The following is a 16,531-nucleotide window of genomic DNA, read 5'->3' on the forward strand; positions in this document are numbered from 1 at the left end:
ATTTATAAGCATGTGCTGGTCACTCTTATAAATGCTGATTGTTTCGTAGCTGTGTGTCAGTCTTGCTTCTGACAATGACCTTAGGATACAACAGTATGACCTTCCCTCTTCGTGATAGTCATTGTCCAAACAAATTCTCCTGCTGCTCATTTGTTTCCATCTCATCATATCCAGCCTCCCAATGTCTAAAACATGGACCAGTAACTTTGCAAAATCATAGTTAACACAAATCCTGATTTAAAACCACGCTCAGAAGGTCTATCCATTTGTAGAAGGATCTTCAAGGATAAATATCATATATACTGAAAGCTGATAGCATCAATAGTAAACTTATTGCAGTGTATGGCCTGACATAAATAGCTTTACTAGAAACATTTCATCTTACCGTAATTGTTAGGCCCTACCATTAAATGAAGGAGGTTAAGTGTTATCCATTGCCACTTTGTCCTACCCTTAGGTGTTACATATCTGTCCTTTCCTACCTTCGAACGATGAAAAGTCAAAGTCCTTTTACATTTGAGCTAAAGAAAAATACCTGCTGTTATTGAAAACAAATATATATAAATACACTTGTCTCTGAATTTTTTCCATTCAATCTGCAACATTTTCATCATAGCTAACAATTGATGTAACATGGATCACAAAACATGTACTTTAAAAACATTCATTACCTAGAAACTGTTCAACATTTCCTTATAGCTTGCAACCTTGCCATTACAAGCACCTGTTATTTAATCACAATAAGAGTAGCCATAAAAGTGGTGATATCTGACAGAAAAATCAATTTTATATTCAATTTCTGTGGCAGAGCAGAACAAGATACGTAACAGTTCAATGCAAACAGCTTAATTAGTGAAGTTTTAATGATGTTGTTTGACACTTCCTTTGAATCTGAACTAATTAAGAAAAAAGGGATGCAATTACATATTTAAAAAAAATCAAGCTTCAATTCTTTTATCTTGTGATTGATATTTTATTTCAGGAAATAAACCCACATATTGCAAACCTTGAAATGCAGTAATAATGTGTAACAATTTCTCTGTAGATCATATCTCACGTAATTGGAATCAGGTTTTCATTAGTTTGTGGTTTACATGATAGGAAACATGTAACCCATTTTATTTACTTCACTAACATATAGTACTTTGTATATTCAATCAAAATCAATTCGAAGAAATATTGCATATACAAAATAAAATAGATAATTGATGAAAGACAAAAATGATAATCTACCAAAAGTAACAATTAAAGACACAACTACATCAGTAAAGACCATGCTGTTTCTCAGCTGTCTGAGAAATATAATCCGCACAGGTAATCAAACTAAGTACCTTGGATCATAATCTCTATCGTACTTAAGTTAAGGAGAAGTGTTGTCTAAATTGATTGCTTGGTTAGTTTTAAAAAACTAAATTCTATTAGCTTAATTCACTGTGAAAAACTGTTGATTGATTGGAATTTAAAATCCCCTGCTAGAATTAATTTCCATTTATAATTCACGTAAGCAGTTTGTGATATATGAAGTTCTCTATGCTAGAGTTTGTAATGTGTTAAATTCTTTATGCTAGAATTTAAAATTCAGTTATGTGCATACTTTAAGATTTCACAATAGTAGCTTGGGATTTAAAATTTGAAGGACATTGATCAATTTCCATACATATAGATGTAGGGGCCGAGATCTTGAAGTGTAATTAAATGGTTTAGAAGTCCCATTGAGCCATATTGTTGTATATGTAATGTTTTTGGATGATTCTGCTCAAGCTGGGGCAAGCCATTTCTAAAGTGTATTATATGCATACATTTCTCTTATAAATGGTAAACAGTAATTTTCAAGGATATAATGTTCACTTCTTTTATCACCTCAATTTTGTTAACCTGTTATATTTCATAACAGTCGAGTGCTTGAGGTAGGAGATTGTAAGCACTCTATCACATAGTTTCTGTCCCAAAATATAGAAAACCCTTATAATTCACTCACTTAAGCTCATGATCTCAATCTTAACTTATAATTTTTTGTCAATGATTTATTATATCTAAAAGTGAAAAATACTTAAACATTAATCACATAATCAAAGACTCACGATTTCACCCTAAATGCCTGAAATTGGCTGTAGGTTGTCAATCAATGCAATCCTTAAACATTTTTTATGAATTGAGTAGTCAAATACAATGAATACAGCAGCTGTATAAGACACCATGTCTAGATCTATCAACACAAACTTCACCACCCCTCCCTTATATTGGGTTGAACAGTAGATTTCTTTGTCTCTTATTGACAGGATGATATTGAAAGGTTTGCTCTGTACTTGTCTTTAAAACTATAAACTTATTCGGTTTACATTGATTGCAAAACAAGTTATATAACATTGATGGCCTGTATGTAAGTCTTCGAGGGGTCTGAGAGTGGGAGGAAGCCGGACTGTTCAGAGAAAACCCACATGATCTGACAGGTGACCCTTGACCTTTTCAAGTACTAGTTGTACTCAGAATCGAACCCTGGTCGGCCAGCTGAAAGACAAGTAGAGCTACTGAGTTGTTTTCACTTCAGTCTCAGTGTAGAAGCTCTTTTTCCCCACAGTGTTGGGACTGTTGTAATAGTCATGTCTTTGTACTAAGTAACAGCTGTTTGTAATTTGTTTGTTCAGCAGGTTTCCCTGGTATGTCCAGTGTTATAGATCTGGTGCAAGTTTCATGTCACAGGAAAAAAACCTCCAAATTGATTTATATCCTGATAATAAGCTGTAACAGCCTTAACAGTTAACAGTCGATAATTATCACCACATGTATACAAAAAAAATTGGAATCTGTCGCACATAAAAATGTTACAGCTTTATTTATATAAACCTTCTAAGTGAAATATTTGGCCAGTCGTTTTTTGCATGCAAAATTTGATACTTTATATATCGAAAGCTTTTTTTATTTTAACTTCTGTATAATACTATGAAATTTTTATCATTATTACATAGAATTCATTATCAAGTTCATACCTTGACAGTGGATTGATTGAAGTTACTGCCTTCTAAATTCCCTTTACTTTAGACTTTACTAAGCTGATTAGTAATCTGCGTAAAAATCTGCTACCATACTTCAAACTGGTAGAAAGCAGCCCCTTTGTCAAATTAAAAGGAAGCAACTTAAGTTTTCTTGTACCAGAAGAAGTTTAATTGTTTTCACTAATACCCTGTTTATGTTTTTACTAAAAGACTGAAAATTGGTTGAGAATGATGTCTTGTTAGGCTATCGTTGTATCAACTGTTGTAAGACAAATCAGATGTTAATGAGTGATTCTGTTCGTTAATGAGATAAAGACATGTCCTTAGATTGGGTTTATATGCCCATGGGCTTGCTTCTCCATGCATATTGAAGGTAATTTTCTTGACAGCTAAGAATATTGACCTTTTTCCTTTTCCAATTTTGGTCTTTAAACAAGATATATGAGAAATCATCATGGCCCCTTTGTTCTCAAATGGATGGCTTTTAAGGGACGTAAATTGATTTTGGAAAAGTGCAAAAGTTTATCAGGTTCCATGCATATATCCTTTATAATTGCACTGCTGTGTAACTAACCTAGATCTATATCACAGGGAAAGTCCTTGGTTGGGTTTATGGAGCTTCTGTTTCGGTATATGTGCAGTTTCTGCTGCTAAGCACCAGTTTTTGTATGGGTTGACTTGACAGCGGAGTGGATAGCAAGACATAAATTGACTTTTAATACTAAAATCTTCAACCTCTCCCGGCGTAAAGCCTCGGTTTATGAAACAATGCTGGCACACAATCACCATTAAACTTGCTTTTTACTCATTTTAGGGGCTTCTAACCTCTCCTTTGCTTTAATTTCTCAGAAATGCTTTGACACTTTCTTGATAAGATGCAGTCATGCACCAGTACAAAGCAGAGGAATGATTATACATGTACTGTAAACTCAAGCTTAAAATGTATAATTGCTCACCCAATGTGATATTGGTTTTATTATGCCAATGAGCTAAGCAAACGTTGATTGTACTAGTGAGGTGTTTCGATATTCTGCCACTCATATTATGGCCTCCATCTCTTCTGTGAGTTTAAAACCCATGTAGGGCATTAGCTGAATACTGACCACCACAGGTCAGTTATCTTTCTCAGGGTTTTCAGGTTTTTATTAAAAAAAAAAGAGAAAGAGAGTATTATTTAGACTTCTTAAACCTCGCTGCACATTTCATTTTCATTTCAAAATATTTTATTAAATCGAAAAGATTGAATTTAGGATCGCGCAGCAGGCAACATGCACATGCATCAACGACCCAGCTAGCTTATTAAGCCAGGGGACATTAAACAAAAGTCAAAAAGAAAAAAAGAAATTGCATGTTGCAGTCCAATATCCAATTTAACAAATGATCTGGAATAAACAATGCACCTTCCTTTCATTTTGATAATAAGCTTTGGGTTATTATCCCATTATCTGCAATGAGAATGCATAGAAAGAAAACCTCCCATATAAAATGGTTAATGATACAGGGAGCCTATATATAGAGAGAAATTGTACACTTAGAACAGAACAGAGTATTGATTGGCCTAGATAAAAAAGACATTTGAATTTTTAATTTCATTGCTAAAAATATTCATAGCAGTATAGAAATAGATTCTCCATCTCTATATTCCATTATTCAGTAACTCTACTGTAGCTCTCATTTATTCATGGCCTCATAGTCTTCATTACTCTATAGACAACTTTCCTCGCCATTACCTCGTTGACAACTTTCCTCGCCATGTCTGTCTTTGGTAAAATCATACCTGGTTGATACAAGTGTTATTTTACCCTCTTTGTTATATGAAGATGGTTGTTCTAGGATTCTGTTTGAGCTGCTCTCGATGATAATAAAATCAATGATTAGTTTTGTCATATCAATAATGAAAGATACATACAGTAACTAGGTTTATTTGAATGCAAAACAAAATTTTATTAGCTCAAACTTTCAAAGTTACTGGCCAAAGGTTGTCGTTCTTCCCCATACCCCACACCCCCTAACAGCCCTTAAAACCAAATTATATTTATACAAGAACAAGCAAAAGGGTTTTCAAGATCATTGTCATGTTTTACTTAAACATAAATGCTTTTCATGTCAAAGAGTTGATCTGTAAATGTAATATAGAAGATTGCATTCTCATCTTTTAAGTTTCCCTCAAATGCTTTCTCATCTTTTAAGTTTCCCTATAATGCTTTCTCTTATAAGTTTCCCTCAAATGCTTTCTCATCTTTTAAGTTTCCCTATAATGCTTTCTCTTATAAGTTTCCTTCAAATGCTTTCTCTTATAAGTTTCCTTCAAATGCTTTCTCCTATAAGTTTCCCTCAAATGCTTTCTCATCTTTTAAGTTTCCCTCAAATGCTTTCTCTTATAAGTTTCCTTCAAATGCTTTCTCTTATAAGTTTCCCTCAAATGCTTTCTCATCTTTTAAGTTTCCCTCAAATGCTTTCTCTTATAAGTTTCCTTCAAATGCTTTCTCCTCTTTTTAAGTTTCCTTCAAATGCTTTCTCTTATAAGTTTCCTTCAAATGCTTTCTCTCTTTTAAGTTTCCTTCAAATGCTTTCTCTTATAAGTTTCCTTCAAATGCTTTCTCATCTTTTAAGTTTCCCTCAAATGCTTTCTCTTATAAGTTTCCTTCAAATGCTTTCTCCTCTTTTTAAGTTTCCCTCAAATGCTTTCTCATCTTTTTAAGTTTCCCTCAAATGCTTTCTCTTTTAAGTTTCCCTCAAATGCTTTCTCATCTTTTAAGTTTCCCTCAAATGCTTTCTCATCTTTTAAGTTTCCCTCAAATGCTTTCTCTTATAAGTTTCCTTTAAATGCTTTCTCCTCTTTTTAAGTTTCCCTCAAATGCTTTCTCCTCTTTTTAAGTTTCCCTCAAATGCTTTCTCTTATAAGTTTCCTTTAAATGCTTTCTCCTCTTTTTAAGTTTCCCTCAAATGCTTTCTCCTCTTTTTAAGTTTCCCTCAAATGCTTTCTCTTATAAGTTTCCTTTAAATGCTTTCTCCTCTTTTTAAGTTTCCCTCAAATAGTACAATATTTACCTAATCATTACTTGAAAATTCTAAATAGAACATTTCTGGAATAAGTACATGTATTATATTATGAATCGATCAAATTGGTTAATATTACTAAATTTAGTCATGCATGAGTTCTGAGTTAAAGATGATCATTTATATGTTTACAGCTTTCCAAGAAAGAAGAACCAGTGACCAAGTACAAGAAAATCAGAAACAGTAAGTTTCTATTATGTCACTCTTGAAATTTCATAATAGACTGGTCTAGTCTTTGATTTAAAAGAGTCTAAATGTGTCTTTAGGGGTGTATGAGTTCACCAAGTTAATGGATATTCCATAATTGGATATTCCATAATTAGAGTACAATTTTGATTGAATAATTTCCTGAATGTTAGTTTAAGAAGTAGGAAAGAAAACTTTTGATAGTGTATGGTCTTGGATAATTTCCTGAATGTGAGTTTGATAGGTAGAATATTAAAACCAATATGTTAGTGATGTCCTGAAGTGCATGATTGAAGGGTTTTCATCTTTGAATTAATAGAAGCTAGTTGAAATTTAATGTAAAGTAATTTCTGTAAAACATCAAAAGTTTTATATGCCCACCCACAAGACTTAAAAAATTTTATAGTCTGATGATGAGAAAATATCATATTTCAATAGAGCTATTGGTGGATGCAACAACTGGAAGGTTACCAGAAAAAGCATCAGGTTGTGACGATTGTGTTGTAATTTTCTATAATAGGACCATGTAGTATTTACATTTTAGTATAGTGATGACACTGAAGTGTTGATACTGTGCTCTATCTTATCTGTACAATAACCCACCTTTTCACCTCCGGGACTGACCTTCAACATCAACCGGTGGGGGTAGACCTTCAATCAAAACATAACACGGAAGTTTATTGAAACTTAATGCCCCAAAAAATTAATCCTGTTTAGAGATAGAGCCTGCCTTAGAAAGGGAACTGGGTAATTATGTCTGACTGTCTGTGTCCTTGGAGAGCTTGAGTACGTTTTCACCCGAGGCTTCCAGATCTTGAACATATACCACTTCCTGTGTGTGTTACATAATACCATTCCAGCATGGCTCTGGAATGGCTGTAGGTAGCCCTAGTCACTGACATCTATATAATTATGTTTATGCACACACACAGTTATCCCTTCCTCTTAACGCGATCGTATATTCTAATCCTAATAATGAAATGCCTTGCCAAGTTTGAATTGGTTAAATTATAATTTCAGATATTTCAGATGAAAACCACATTCGTTTTATTTGAATTATTTAATACAAAAGTATTCAAGTTATAATCAAGTTACCATCAACATCGTTTAAAACAAATTTCAGAAGAAGAAAAAAAATCAAAATATGAAAATAAGAATGTAAAAATGATATTAGTGGTAGATGATTATTATTTACAACCTGCAGTAGAGATACCACATTACATTGCAGAATAAATAGAGTTGTGGCCCTTTGTTCATTTGTGTTTGAGGTCATAGTCTGTTCATGCTAACTTAAGTCTAGAGGAAACATCGTCAATATCATCACATTGTAGTACAAAGAACAGCATTGATTCTATCTTGGTAATTATTTTTTGTTAACAACCCTCAGCAATGTAAATGTCACTCGGAGGTCATTAATAAAATTATTACCAAGCATCAGTTTCATCAAATATGAAGTTTATGTACACTTGTTATATTGTACAGAGGCCTCTGATTTACAAATATATCTATTGGGGAGTGTATTTGACAATTGTATAGATAAAATTTAGATTAACAGGATATTCTGACTACTGTAGTTTGCTACATAAATGTAAGTTCTAGATTAATTTAGATATTCTGACACTAGCATGCTTTAAAAGTAAGTACTATGTAAGTATGTTTCCCTTGAGAAATGGTAGAAGGACTGAAGGATATGATAACTCACTCTGCCACTCCCTACCAGAAATCGACAACTCAAAAGTACAGTGTGATGATACATTTAAATGCAAGATTACAACCTAATGGTTATGTCAGGGGAATTATTGGCATTTTACTCAGAATCGGTTTTTATTTTGTAAATTTCAGCAGGCGTTAATGTGATGGGTATGGGTAGGATTTCCTCTTGTTAAGGTGTGCCTTTTTGTTCTATAATTGTCTTTGATTATATAAATCTAGCTGTTAATCCATAGGTGATTTGATGATATTCTAAACGATACATCTCATGCTTTACTAAGCACAGTAGTGACCACCTCTGTATAAATACCACCTGCTTAATAAGACCTCTTTTCTAATTTCTAGAACCAATATTGATTGATTTTAACAAAATTTAACTTGTGTATAAATATCACCTAGCTATATAATAGTTAATTTTCCTGTGTCCATTGAGGCGTCTTTATAGACAGGTGATTAAAATGTACAGTTAATTTGTCCAATGAATATTCATGTTTGTTAATTAAGCTTGAAAAGATACTTTAGAGTAAACTCAGTCAAGACATTCAAAAAGGATTGGAAATGGAGGCTTAAGAGTAAATTCAAAAAGGATTGGAAATGGAAAGAAGCATTCAAAAAGGATTGGAAATGGAAAGAAGCTGAAAATAGATAGACAAAAAGGGGGACGCGGATGGTGGGGAGGGTTGGGAAGGAGGGGGGATGCTTACTGGGTAAAATATGGTGGATTGTTAAGTATCCTGGGTTCCATTTACCAGCAATAGTCACAGCCGTTCTACATGTTCTAGTTAGGATAGAAATGACATCAGCATTATCAGATCTAGACATAAAGCTTTGAGCAGACCGATTGGCCATGGGGACCATGAGCAGGCGTATAGTAAAAGTACACCCAGTATTGTTACGACAGTACATGTGGTGTTCATTACTGGGACGTAAAACACTACAGCAGAGACAGAAACAAGACTAAATGTCTGTCCCATGATGTATTGGCATGTGTGTTAGTATCATAACACCAGCTTTTAGAGTTCGAAAGATATACGTTATGATACGATTCCTTAAATATTGGTCACTGGTAGAAAAATACATTTCCATAATATTAGAGTTTGAGAGTTATGATACAATACCTTAAAGGCCCACTACCTTTCCAAAAATATTTTCAATTTTTAAAATGGAAGGTAAAACTAGATCGATAATTTTGTAGAGTTGCAAAAGTTTTCAACTTACCGTCAATGTCTACACTTATTAACACCTTCATAACAATTTAATGAAAATAAATGAAATGTTAATTTTCATAACGTGGGTCGTCTTATGTTTCCCATTGTGGTCCTAAATACTGCACATTATTTGACTATTACTGCACCATACGACAAAACTGTGAAATGAATCATCACTGTTAAACTATATTACACAGGAAATCTCGCATTTGTTTGGGGTTGTAAATTCATCTTAGACCATCATATATTTTCTTACGTTTCTATTGTTTTTAAGAAACTTATAATTTTCGTTTCGGAAAGGTAATGGGCCTTCAAACATTAATTACTGGTAGAAATACATTTCATGACATTGGTCTCCGATATGTTAAGTTCAATAACATGATTTTAGAAAGTAAACAGCTAGTGAAAAAGATGAAGAATGGTTCATGTGCTGTAGTATCAAAACACCAGTTATTAGAGTTTAACAAGTTCAATAACATAATTCTAGAAAGTAAACAGTAAAAAAGTTAACATAATGGTTTTTGTTCTGCGTGTCTAATTCCATGCATGATATTGATTATATATATGTGTACACAATATGACTGAGTGTTAGCCTGTCATTGAGTGTGTTAGGTCCATTATAGGTATCACATGTCACCTCCCACATGGTTTTGTTAGCTGATCTGCTTGTTTAAAGTTGATGGAAATATTAAAATAATTTATGGATGTAATAGACAGCTTAGTTCATACAGTAAAGGAAGTCGTTTTTTCTAGTTTACTCATTCTTAGATAGGAATAATGGCAAACAAACACATCAGTCTTATATTTCGTTAAATTTAGTTTAGCCGAACATTAATGAAAATCTTTCATCATTTTCATTGTGGTCGAGTTAAAACATAAGATTAAATGAAGACTATTCGTGTTTATATTAACAGTCAGTTTGAATACACACACACGGGTTTAGATTCCTAGTGTTTGATCGTATGTATGATAACAATTTAGGATATTTGTTTTTGCGGAGGTGTTGAAATGGGTTATATGTGGTCATTACTACCGTCATTACATGTTAAGTGACTCATTATGATTCCTATAGCTCGTGAGTCATATGTGCTGTGTATAGGATCATCGAAAAAATAGAAAGAAAAAAAAATCATCTTTATAATCAGTTGTAACACATCCAATATCATATTACAGGACATTGAATATTTTGCACTGTGTGTAACGGTTTTATGGGCGAACGTCTAGCAAAGGAGTCATTAAAGTAAGGCAGGGAACAGTGTTTTGTATGTAGCACATGCTTAAAAGTGTTGGCTAATTGAATTTTATTTACTGTGAAAAGCAGTGACATAATGTTTAGAACTTCCTATTATGATCATGTATTGACATATATTCGTATCACCAAATTCTTGGATTAACCAATTCATCACTAGGACACATTTAAGCTCTTCTGAATCAAAGAGTAGACCAGTCCATTATGAAAGTTCAGGAGTGAATGAGTTCGTAAATATACATTGAATTATTATTGGTGGTTGAAATTTCAATTAACATATGTTGATACACAAACAGTGTATGCTTCAACATTATGACTTTCTATTCTGATGTGATAAAGTAGAGCTTGATGATTGCCAGATTTAATGATATATTGTCGCCATTTAAAATTGTTAAAAAAAAAAAAAGGTGTCTGTGATTCATACATTATGTCCGTAATAATGTATGTTAGTTGTAATGAACATCGTTTTGGTTTACATCAAGGAGTTGTGTTAGTCGTTTTTTTATCCAGAAATATGTGACGTCCTCATCCAGTTGGTAATTAGCCTTATCTCTAGGCATGGGAACACATAAACATGCAGCAATATACATGTGTGGTCTAGAAATCAAAAATAGAAATGGTCCATAATGATACTGTGTACTTGGCAAAGCAGCAGAAACATCACAATTACTGATAAAATCCATTTATACAGTAAACTGGCAGTTTTAAGTGTTTACATGTTCCTGGCAGTGATTGAAGATCCTTCTATATTAAAAAAAAAGTTTATTAGAAAAAGAAGATTAAAAAAGAATCATTTCTGAGAAATAAAATCTTATGAACAAAAGCCACTCTAGCCAAGTGGTTAAGATATGCCATGACATATTATCAAAAGCCCTCCACCTCTGGGTCATGAGTTTGAATCCCATGTGGGGCAGTTTCCAGGTACTGACTGCTGGTTGGTAGTTTTTCTCCGGGTACTCTATTTGTCAATCATCTCCTTAGCCTGAAACGTCCTTAAATGACCTTGACCTTAAATTAACCATACCAATACCTGAGACACCATTAGTTAGCTAACAAAAACCATTTTTAAACACAGCTTGTTCTTGCAACTTGTCAGGTTGTACCACATAAAAACTAGGATAAATTTTGAATAGTACTTTTTGCCAGTGGGTATTAAGGCAAAATGTGTTAAGGGTGAGGGCTATATCTACAGAATCTGGTTATATAAAATGATGTAACATGGGTTTACATAGCAGTTTTGATAATGGGGGAAAATGATTATTTTAATGTACCTGAAACAAAACAGTAAAAAAGAAATAGAAAATTCAACTTTTGTTTATAGCAGTAACATTTCATGTCTAGACAGCAAAGAAAACATCTCTTGAAATTTTTGTGCAGCAAAAAAAAGTTTATCATATTTGCAGATCATTTAAAATGCCATTATACAAGTAGCATTTGTGGATGAGGTGTGTCTACATTTCACAATTAATGCAGTGAGAATGAGGAGAGCTGGCACGATCCCAGTCCGTCTTGGCTCTCACTCCCCACACTTATTCTTTTCCCTGCAGACTCCCGGTATTTGACCTGAGGGAAGAAAGTACATGTGGAGATGCTGTAATACATTTGTATAAAAAAGGCTCGACTAATTGGATTGGCTCAATCATATTTCTCCACCTATATCAATGTATGATATATCTTCAAGTTAATGATTAGCAGATTAGTTGTACATTTGCTGCACGTGTAGAGAAATTGGCTAATTGAAAGTTGTCTTTCATGAAGGATTTATCATGTTATGTGTTGATCCTGTTGATGCTGCTCATGGCTGAACAAAAAAGTTAGTAATGGGGCTTCCATCAATCATGTAGATTTTATAAATCTTTGGAATATTTGGGGTATGGCTACACTAGATATACTGCTGCATCTTTAATTAATGCTCTTCATACAACTTTCATCAAGCAAAATTAGAATTTTCCCATAAAACCTCAAATGAAATAAGTAAAAATACAAGAACTTTTTTGTGTTGTTGAAAGCGCTTCTTTTTTCTTGGTTTGAAACTCAAAGGTTAAAGGTCTAGGTAGCTTCCTTAAAATACTGTTATTTCTATGTAATACAGTCAAATTTCCCTCCCCTGTTTATTTTGGATATTTTGTCAATAAGTCAGCTGTCTATGAATTATCTATTCAGTTGATGCCATAGTTACATGTTTCAGTCTATCATTAATTTTGTTTGCAGATGACTTTTAGTAGACTGGCATTTCTATCAAGATAAAACATAAGGCATTTAACATACATGTATTTTGTGTCTTCTAAATGTGTATATACATTTACCTCATATATGAGTCTGCGTGGCTCAGACTAGGGAGGCAATCCTCCATGACTGTTACTGTCAGCAAAAAATGTTCAGCAAAATAATATGAAACTAAAATCTTTAATGACTTCAATTGTCTTGTCTTCCTCAGATGTACATGACGACATAAAGCCGGTGTGCCCGTATGAGACCCACGCATGCAACTGTAAGTGTCCTCCTAATGACGAGGAGGTACTAGGCTGTGGAGATGATTGCCTAAATAGACTGATCTACACAGAATGTAACCCCCTCACCTGTCCCTCTGGGGAACGATGTTCCAATCAGAAGATCCAGAAACATGAATGGGTGCCTGGCCTCAAGAAATTCACCACGGAGGATAGGGGATGTGGGGTGAAGACAGTTGAACCAATACATACAGGTAGGTCATCCTAAATATAATTCATTCAGGTAAATTACATACAGGTACAGGGGTTTCAATATCAGGCGGTACCCAGTACTTTTTGCCGGTTGAACTTGGCTGTGGTACCGCCTGATTTTGGTTAAATTACATTATATAGCATACAGATGGTATAGAAAAGTACCCCTGAAATTGCAATTGTACCGCCTCTCCTGAACGATAATGAAACCCCTGCAGGTAGGATGTCCTAAATACCGTACATACATTTAAGTCGTCCTTAATATAATACATTCAGGTAGGATGTACTAAATACAATACATACAAGTAAGTCATTCTAAATATAATACATTCAGGTAAATTACATACAGGTAGGATGTCCTTGATATAATACGTACAGGTAGGATGTCCTATATAAAATACATACAGGTAAATTACATACAGGTAGAATGTCCTAAATACAATACATACAGGTAGGATGTCCTAAATACAATACAAGGAGGTAGGTCCTCCTAAATACAACACATACAGGTAAGATGTCCTAAATACAATACATACAGGAAGGATGTCCTAAATACAATACAAGGAGGTAGGTCTCCTAAATACAATACATACAGGTAAGATGTCCTAAATACAATACATACAGGTAAGATGTGTAATACAATACAAGGATGTAGGTCATCCTAATACAATACATACAGGTAGGTCATCAAAATAGATATGCTCTCCTAAATACAATAAACATTGTTATAACATACCCTCTAGGGACCAACAAAATCACTTTTCCAAATACTATTAGCATAGTTCATTTTATACTGATATCTGATAGGAACATCAACAGGGTATGAGAATTACAACTTCATAACCATGAATTCTTATATAAGTATGTTCGTTATAAACTTGTTTCATTATTTAAGAGAAAAAATAACAACATTAGCTCATAGTATAATATGTGATCCTATGTTATCTATTAAACCAGTACATCATTCAGTCTTGTTCATTTTACCATTACAATTCTTTCTACAGGTCAGTTTATCCTGGAGTACCTTGGCGAGGTTGTGAGCGAGCAGGAGTTTCGACGCCGTATGACGGAGAACTACTCCCAGGAACGCCACCACTACTGTCTAAACCTCGACAGTGGAGCTCTCATTGATGGTTACAGGATGGGTAACATTGGACGCTTCGTCAACCACTCCTGTGAACCCAATTGTGAGATGCAGAAGTGGTAAGTGAAGCAAAGTCTGTGTATTGTGAATGGGTTTCCTAGGTGTCAAAGTTCCATGAAAACATTGATATAATTTTGAATTGCACTCATTCACTCATACTCGCTATATATTTGAATTCCTTTGATTCTAAGAGAAGAAAAGCCCAAGCTAAAGTTCTGAGGACTCAAAATTAGTTCAGGTTAGACACAACATAGTGAGTTCTGGTTGCAGGTTTCTAAGTAAGGGGAAATAATCAAGTTTATAGAAAATAGAGATTATTATAAAATAGATAAATTATATAGCCACCTCTTCCCAGAGAGTGTGTTGGGAAAATAAAAGTAGAGTTGTCTTCAAGAAGTAACTTGTTTTTTCAGATATTTAAACTTACAACATGTTAAGGTCCAACAAACTTTATGATAGGTCTTTGATCATTGATATAGCATATATCTGCTAGCTGTAATACAGAAGTAATAATTTGAAGTAGCATAATATGTGTTTAGATAATTTATAACTGTTGGTTTGTTTCAGGAATGTGAATGGGTACTATCGAATGGCTTTGTTTGCCTTGAAGGACATACCAGATGGAACCGAACTCAGCTATGACTACAACTTCCATTCCTTCAATATGGATTCTCAAGTTAGTGGTGATTCTATTGAGCATGGATTTCATTTCGAAGTTCAATACTATGAAGATATTCTATTCTATTGTTATATTTCTGTAAAGGAGAAAAAAATATATTTATATACTAAAAATTTTGCTGCTCAATATCAATCAGTATGAGGTATTGGTATTGGTGTCTTCTGTCAAAAATTACATTAGATTTAATTAAAAATAACCTGTGTAAATCATTGCAAAGAAATGTTATTTAAATGAAACAGCATCTTAAATCAGGATATTTTTCTTCTTACAGCAAATCTGTAAATGTGGGAGTGATAATTGCCGTGGAGTAATTGGTGGTAAAACTCAGAGACTCAATGGACAAAGTAAAGAAAAGGCCACACCCCAGCGACCTGTCGGTCGTCCCCCTAAAGATAAACGCAAGTCTAAAAATAGACTCAAGAAATTTAAAGAAAAGGTAAGAACTTAATACGTAATATGATGATGTGTAAGAGGAGGAGATTTTTCTAAAGTAAGATTGTTGAGACAATCTTAATTGATGATACAGTTAAACCTGTCTTTAAAGACCACCCTAGGACAAGGGAAATATGGTCTATATAGCAGGTGGTCTATATACAGAGGTGGTCGCTACGACAGGTTTCACTGTATATACTCTATTATACTGCTGATATATGCATTCAGTATTGTCTGTACCATGTAGATAGAAATAGCACAATCAATATGTTTTATTACAGCAACGACTGGCGCAGGAACAAAGTGCTACCATCTTCCCAACCATCAAACCAATGTCCCATGCAGAGAGGTGTAAAGCTCGGAAACATAGTATTTTTCTTGTTCGGAATATCGACAGGGTACGGCAGCTTCGTAGTAGAGTGTCCAGCTCTCTCAACAAGGATGGAGAATTTACCAAGTCTGTGGGTTTCAGCAAGACAGGTATGTATGTCTTATCACTTTTCTAACAATGGGACTAATTCATGTACCATGTGCTACCCAGTAACATTTGTGTGGTACTGGTATCTCCAGTGGTGATGAAACATAAATCTTCCTAATGTTCCCACTAGCTTCAGATATCATCTTTTAGCGTCATTTCATCACCCATAGAAACATTAGTCCTGCACAAACCTTAATAGGCATCACATCATGTTCGTTCTGACTCCATTTAAGTTTTGATACCTTAATTATAAGTATTGTAGAGTTCCTAAACTGTATCTAAGTACCCCCCGAGCTTCTGTATCTAAATCCCTCTCCCTCATTTTCAAGTAGAGGTTTATGACATTTAGGTCCAGTCTCTAAGATAGGTAGACGCGCATTCTCTATCTAAGTTTGGATAATAAGGATATCAGCTAGCAAAGATTTAATGCTAAAGTGAATTAGATATTATAGAGAACAGTGAAATAGACTGATTTGAAACCTGATTTGGATTTATCATAATAAAATCAGAGGACCTGTGTAACTGTGTCGAGATTTGTGACATTACCATAAAAAGGGTAAAGAAGGCAACTGTAGGATATGTGCCTGGACACAACATTGAATACCTCACTATTTAATTATTTAGATAATCTACCATATATCAATTTGATAACACATCTATTTCATATCAAGTCAAAATTTAGGATGAATG

General features: G+C 33.9%; 1 protein-coding gene across 1 annotated transcript in view; it reads left to right on the forward strand.

Moving 5' to 3' along the window:
- LOC138333311 (uncharacterized) overlaps window positions 1-16,531 on the forward strand; it is a 52,714-nt gene that overhangs the window by 24,736 nt on the left and 11,447 nt on the right. Inside the window, 6 exon segments of the mRNA XM_069281605.1 lie at window positions 6,188-6,236; window positions 12,844-13,110; window positions 14,113-14,311; window positions 14,820-14,928; window positions 15,203-15,367; window positions 15,645-15,843. Of these exon segments, the coding sequence (XP_069137706.1) occupies window positions 6,188-6,236; window positions 12,844-13,110; window positions 14,113-14,311; window positions 14,820-14,928; window positions 15,203-15,367; window positions 15,645-15,843 (988 nt within the window).

The sequence above is a fragment of the Argopecten irradians genome, chromosome 10 (assembly GCF_041381155.1).
Source record: "Argopecten irradians isolate NY chromosome 10, Ai_NY, whole genome shotgun sequence".
Lineage (NCBI taxonomy): Eukaryota > Metazoa > Mollusca > Bivalvia > Pectinida > Pectinidae > Argopecten > Argopecten irradians.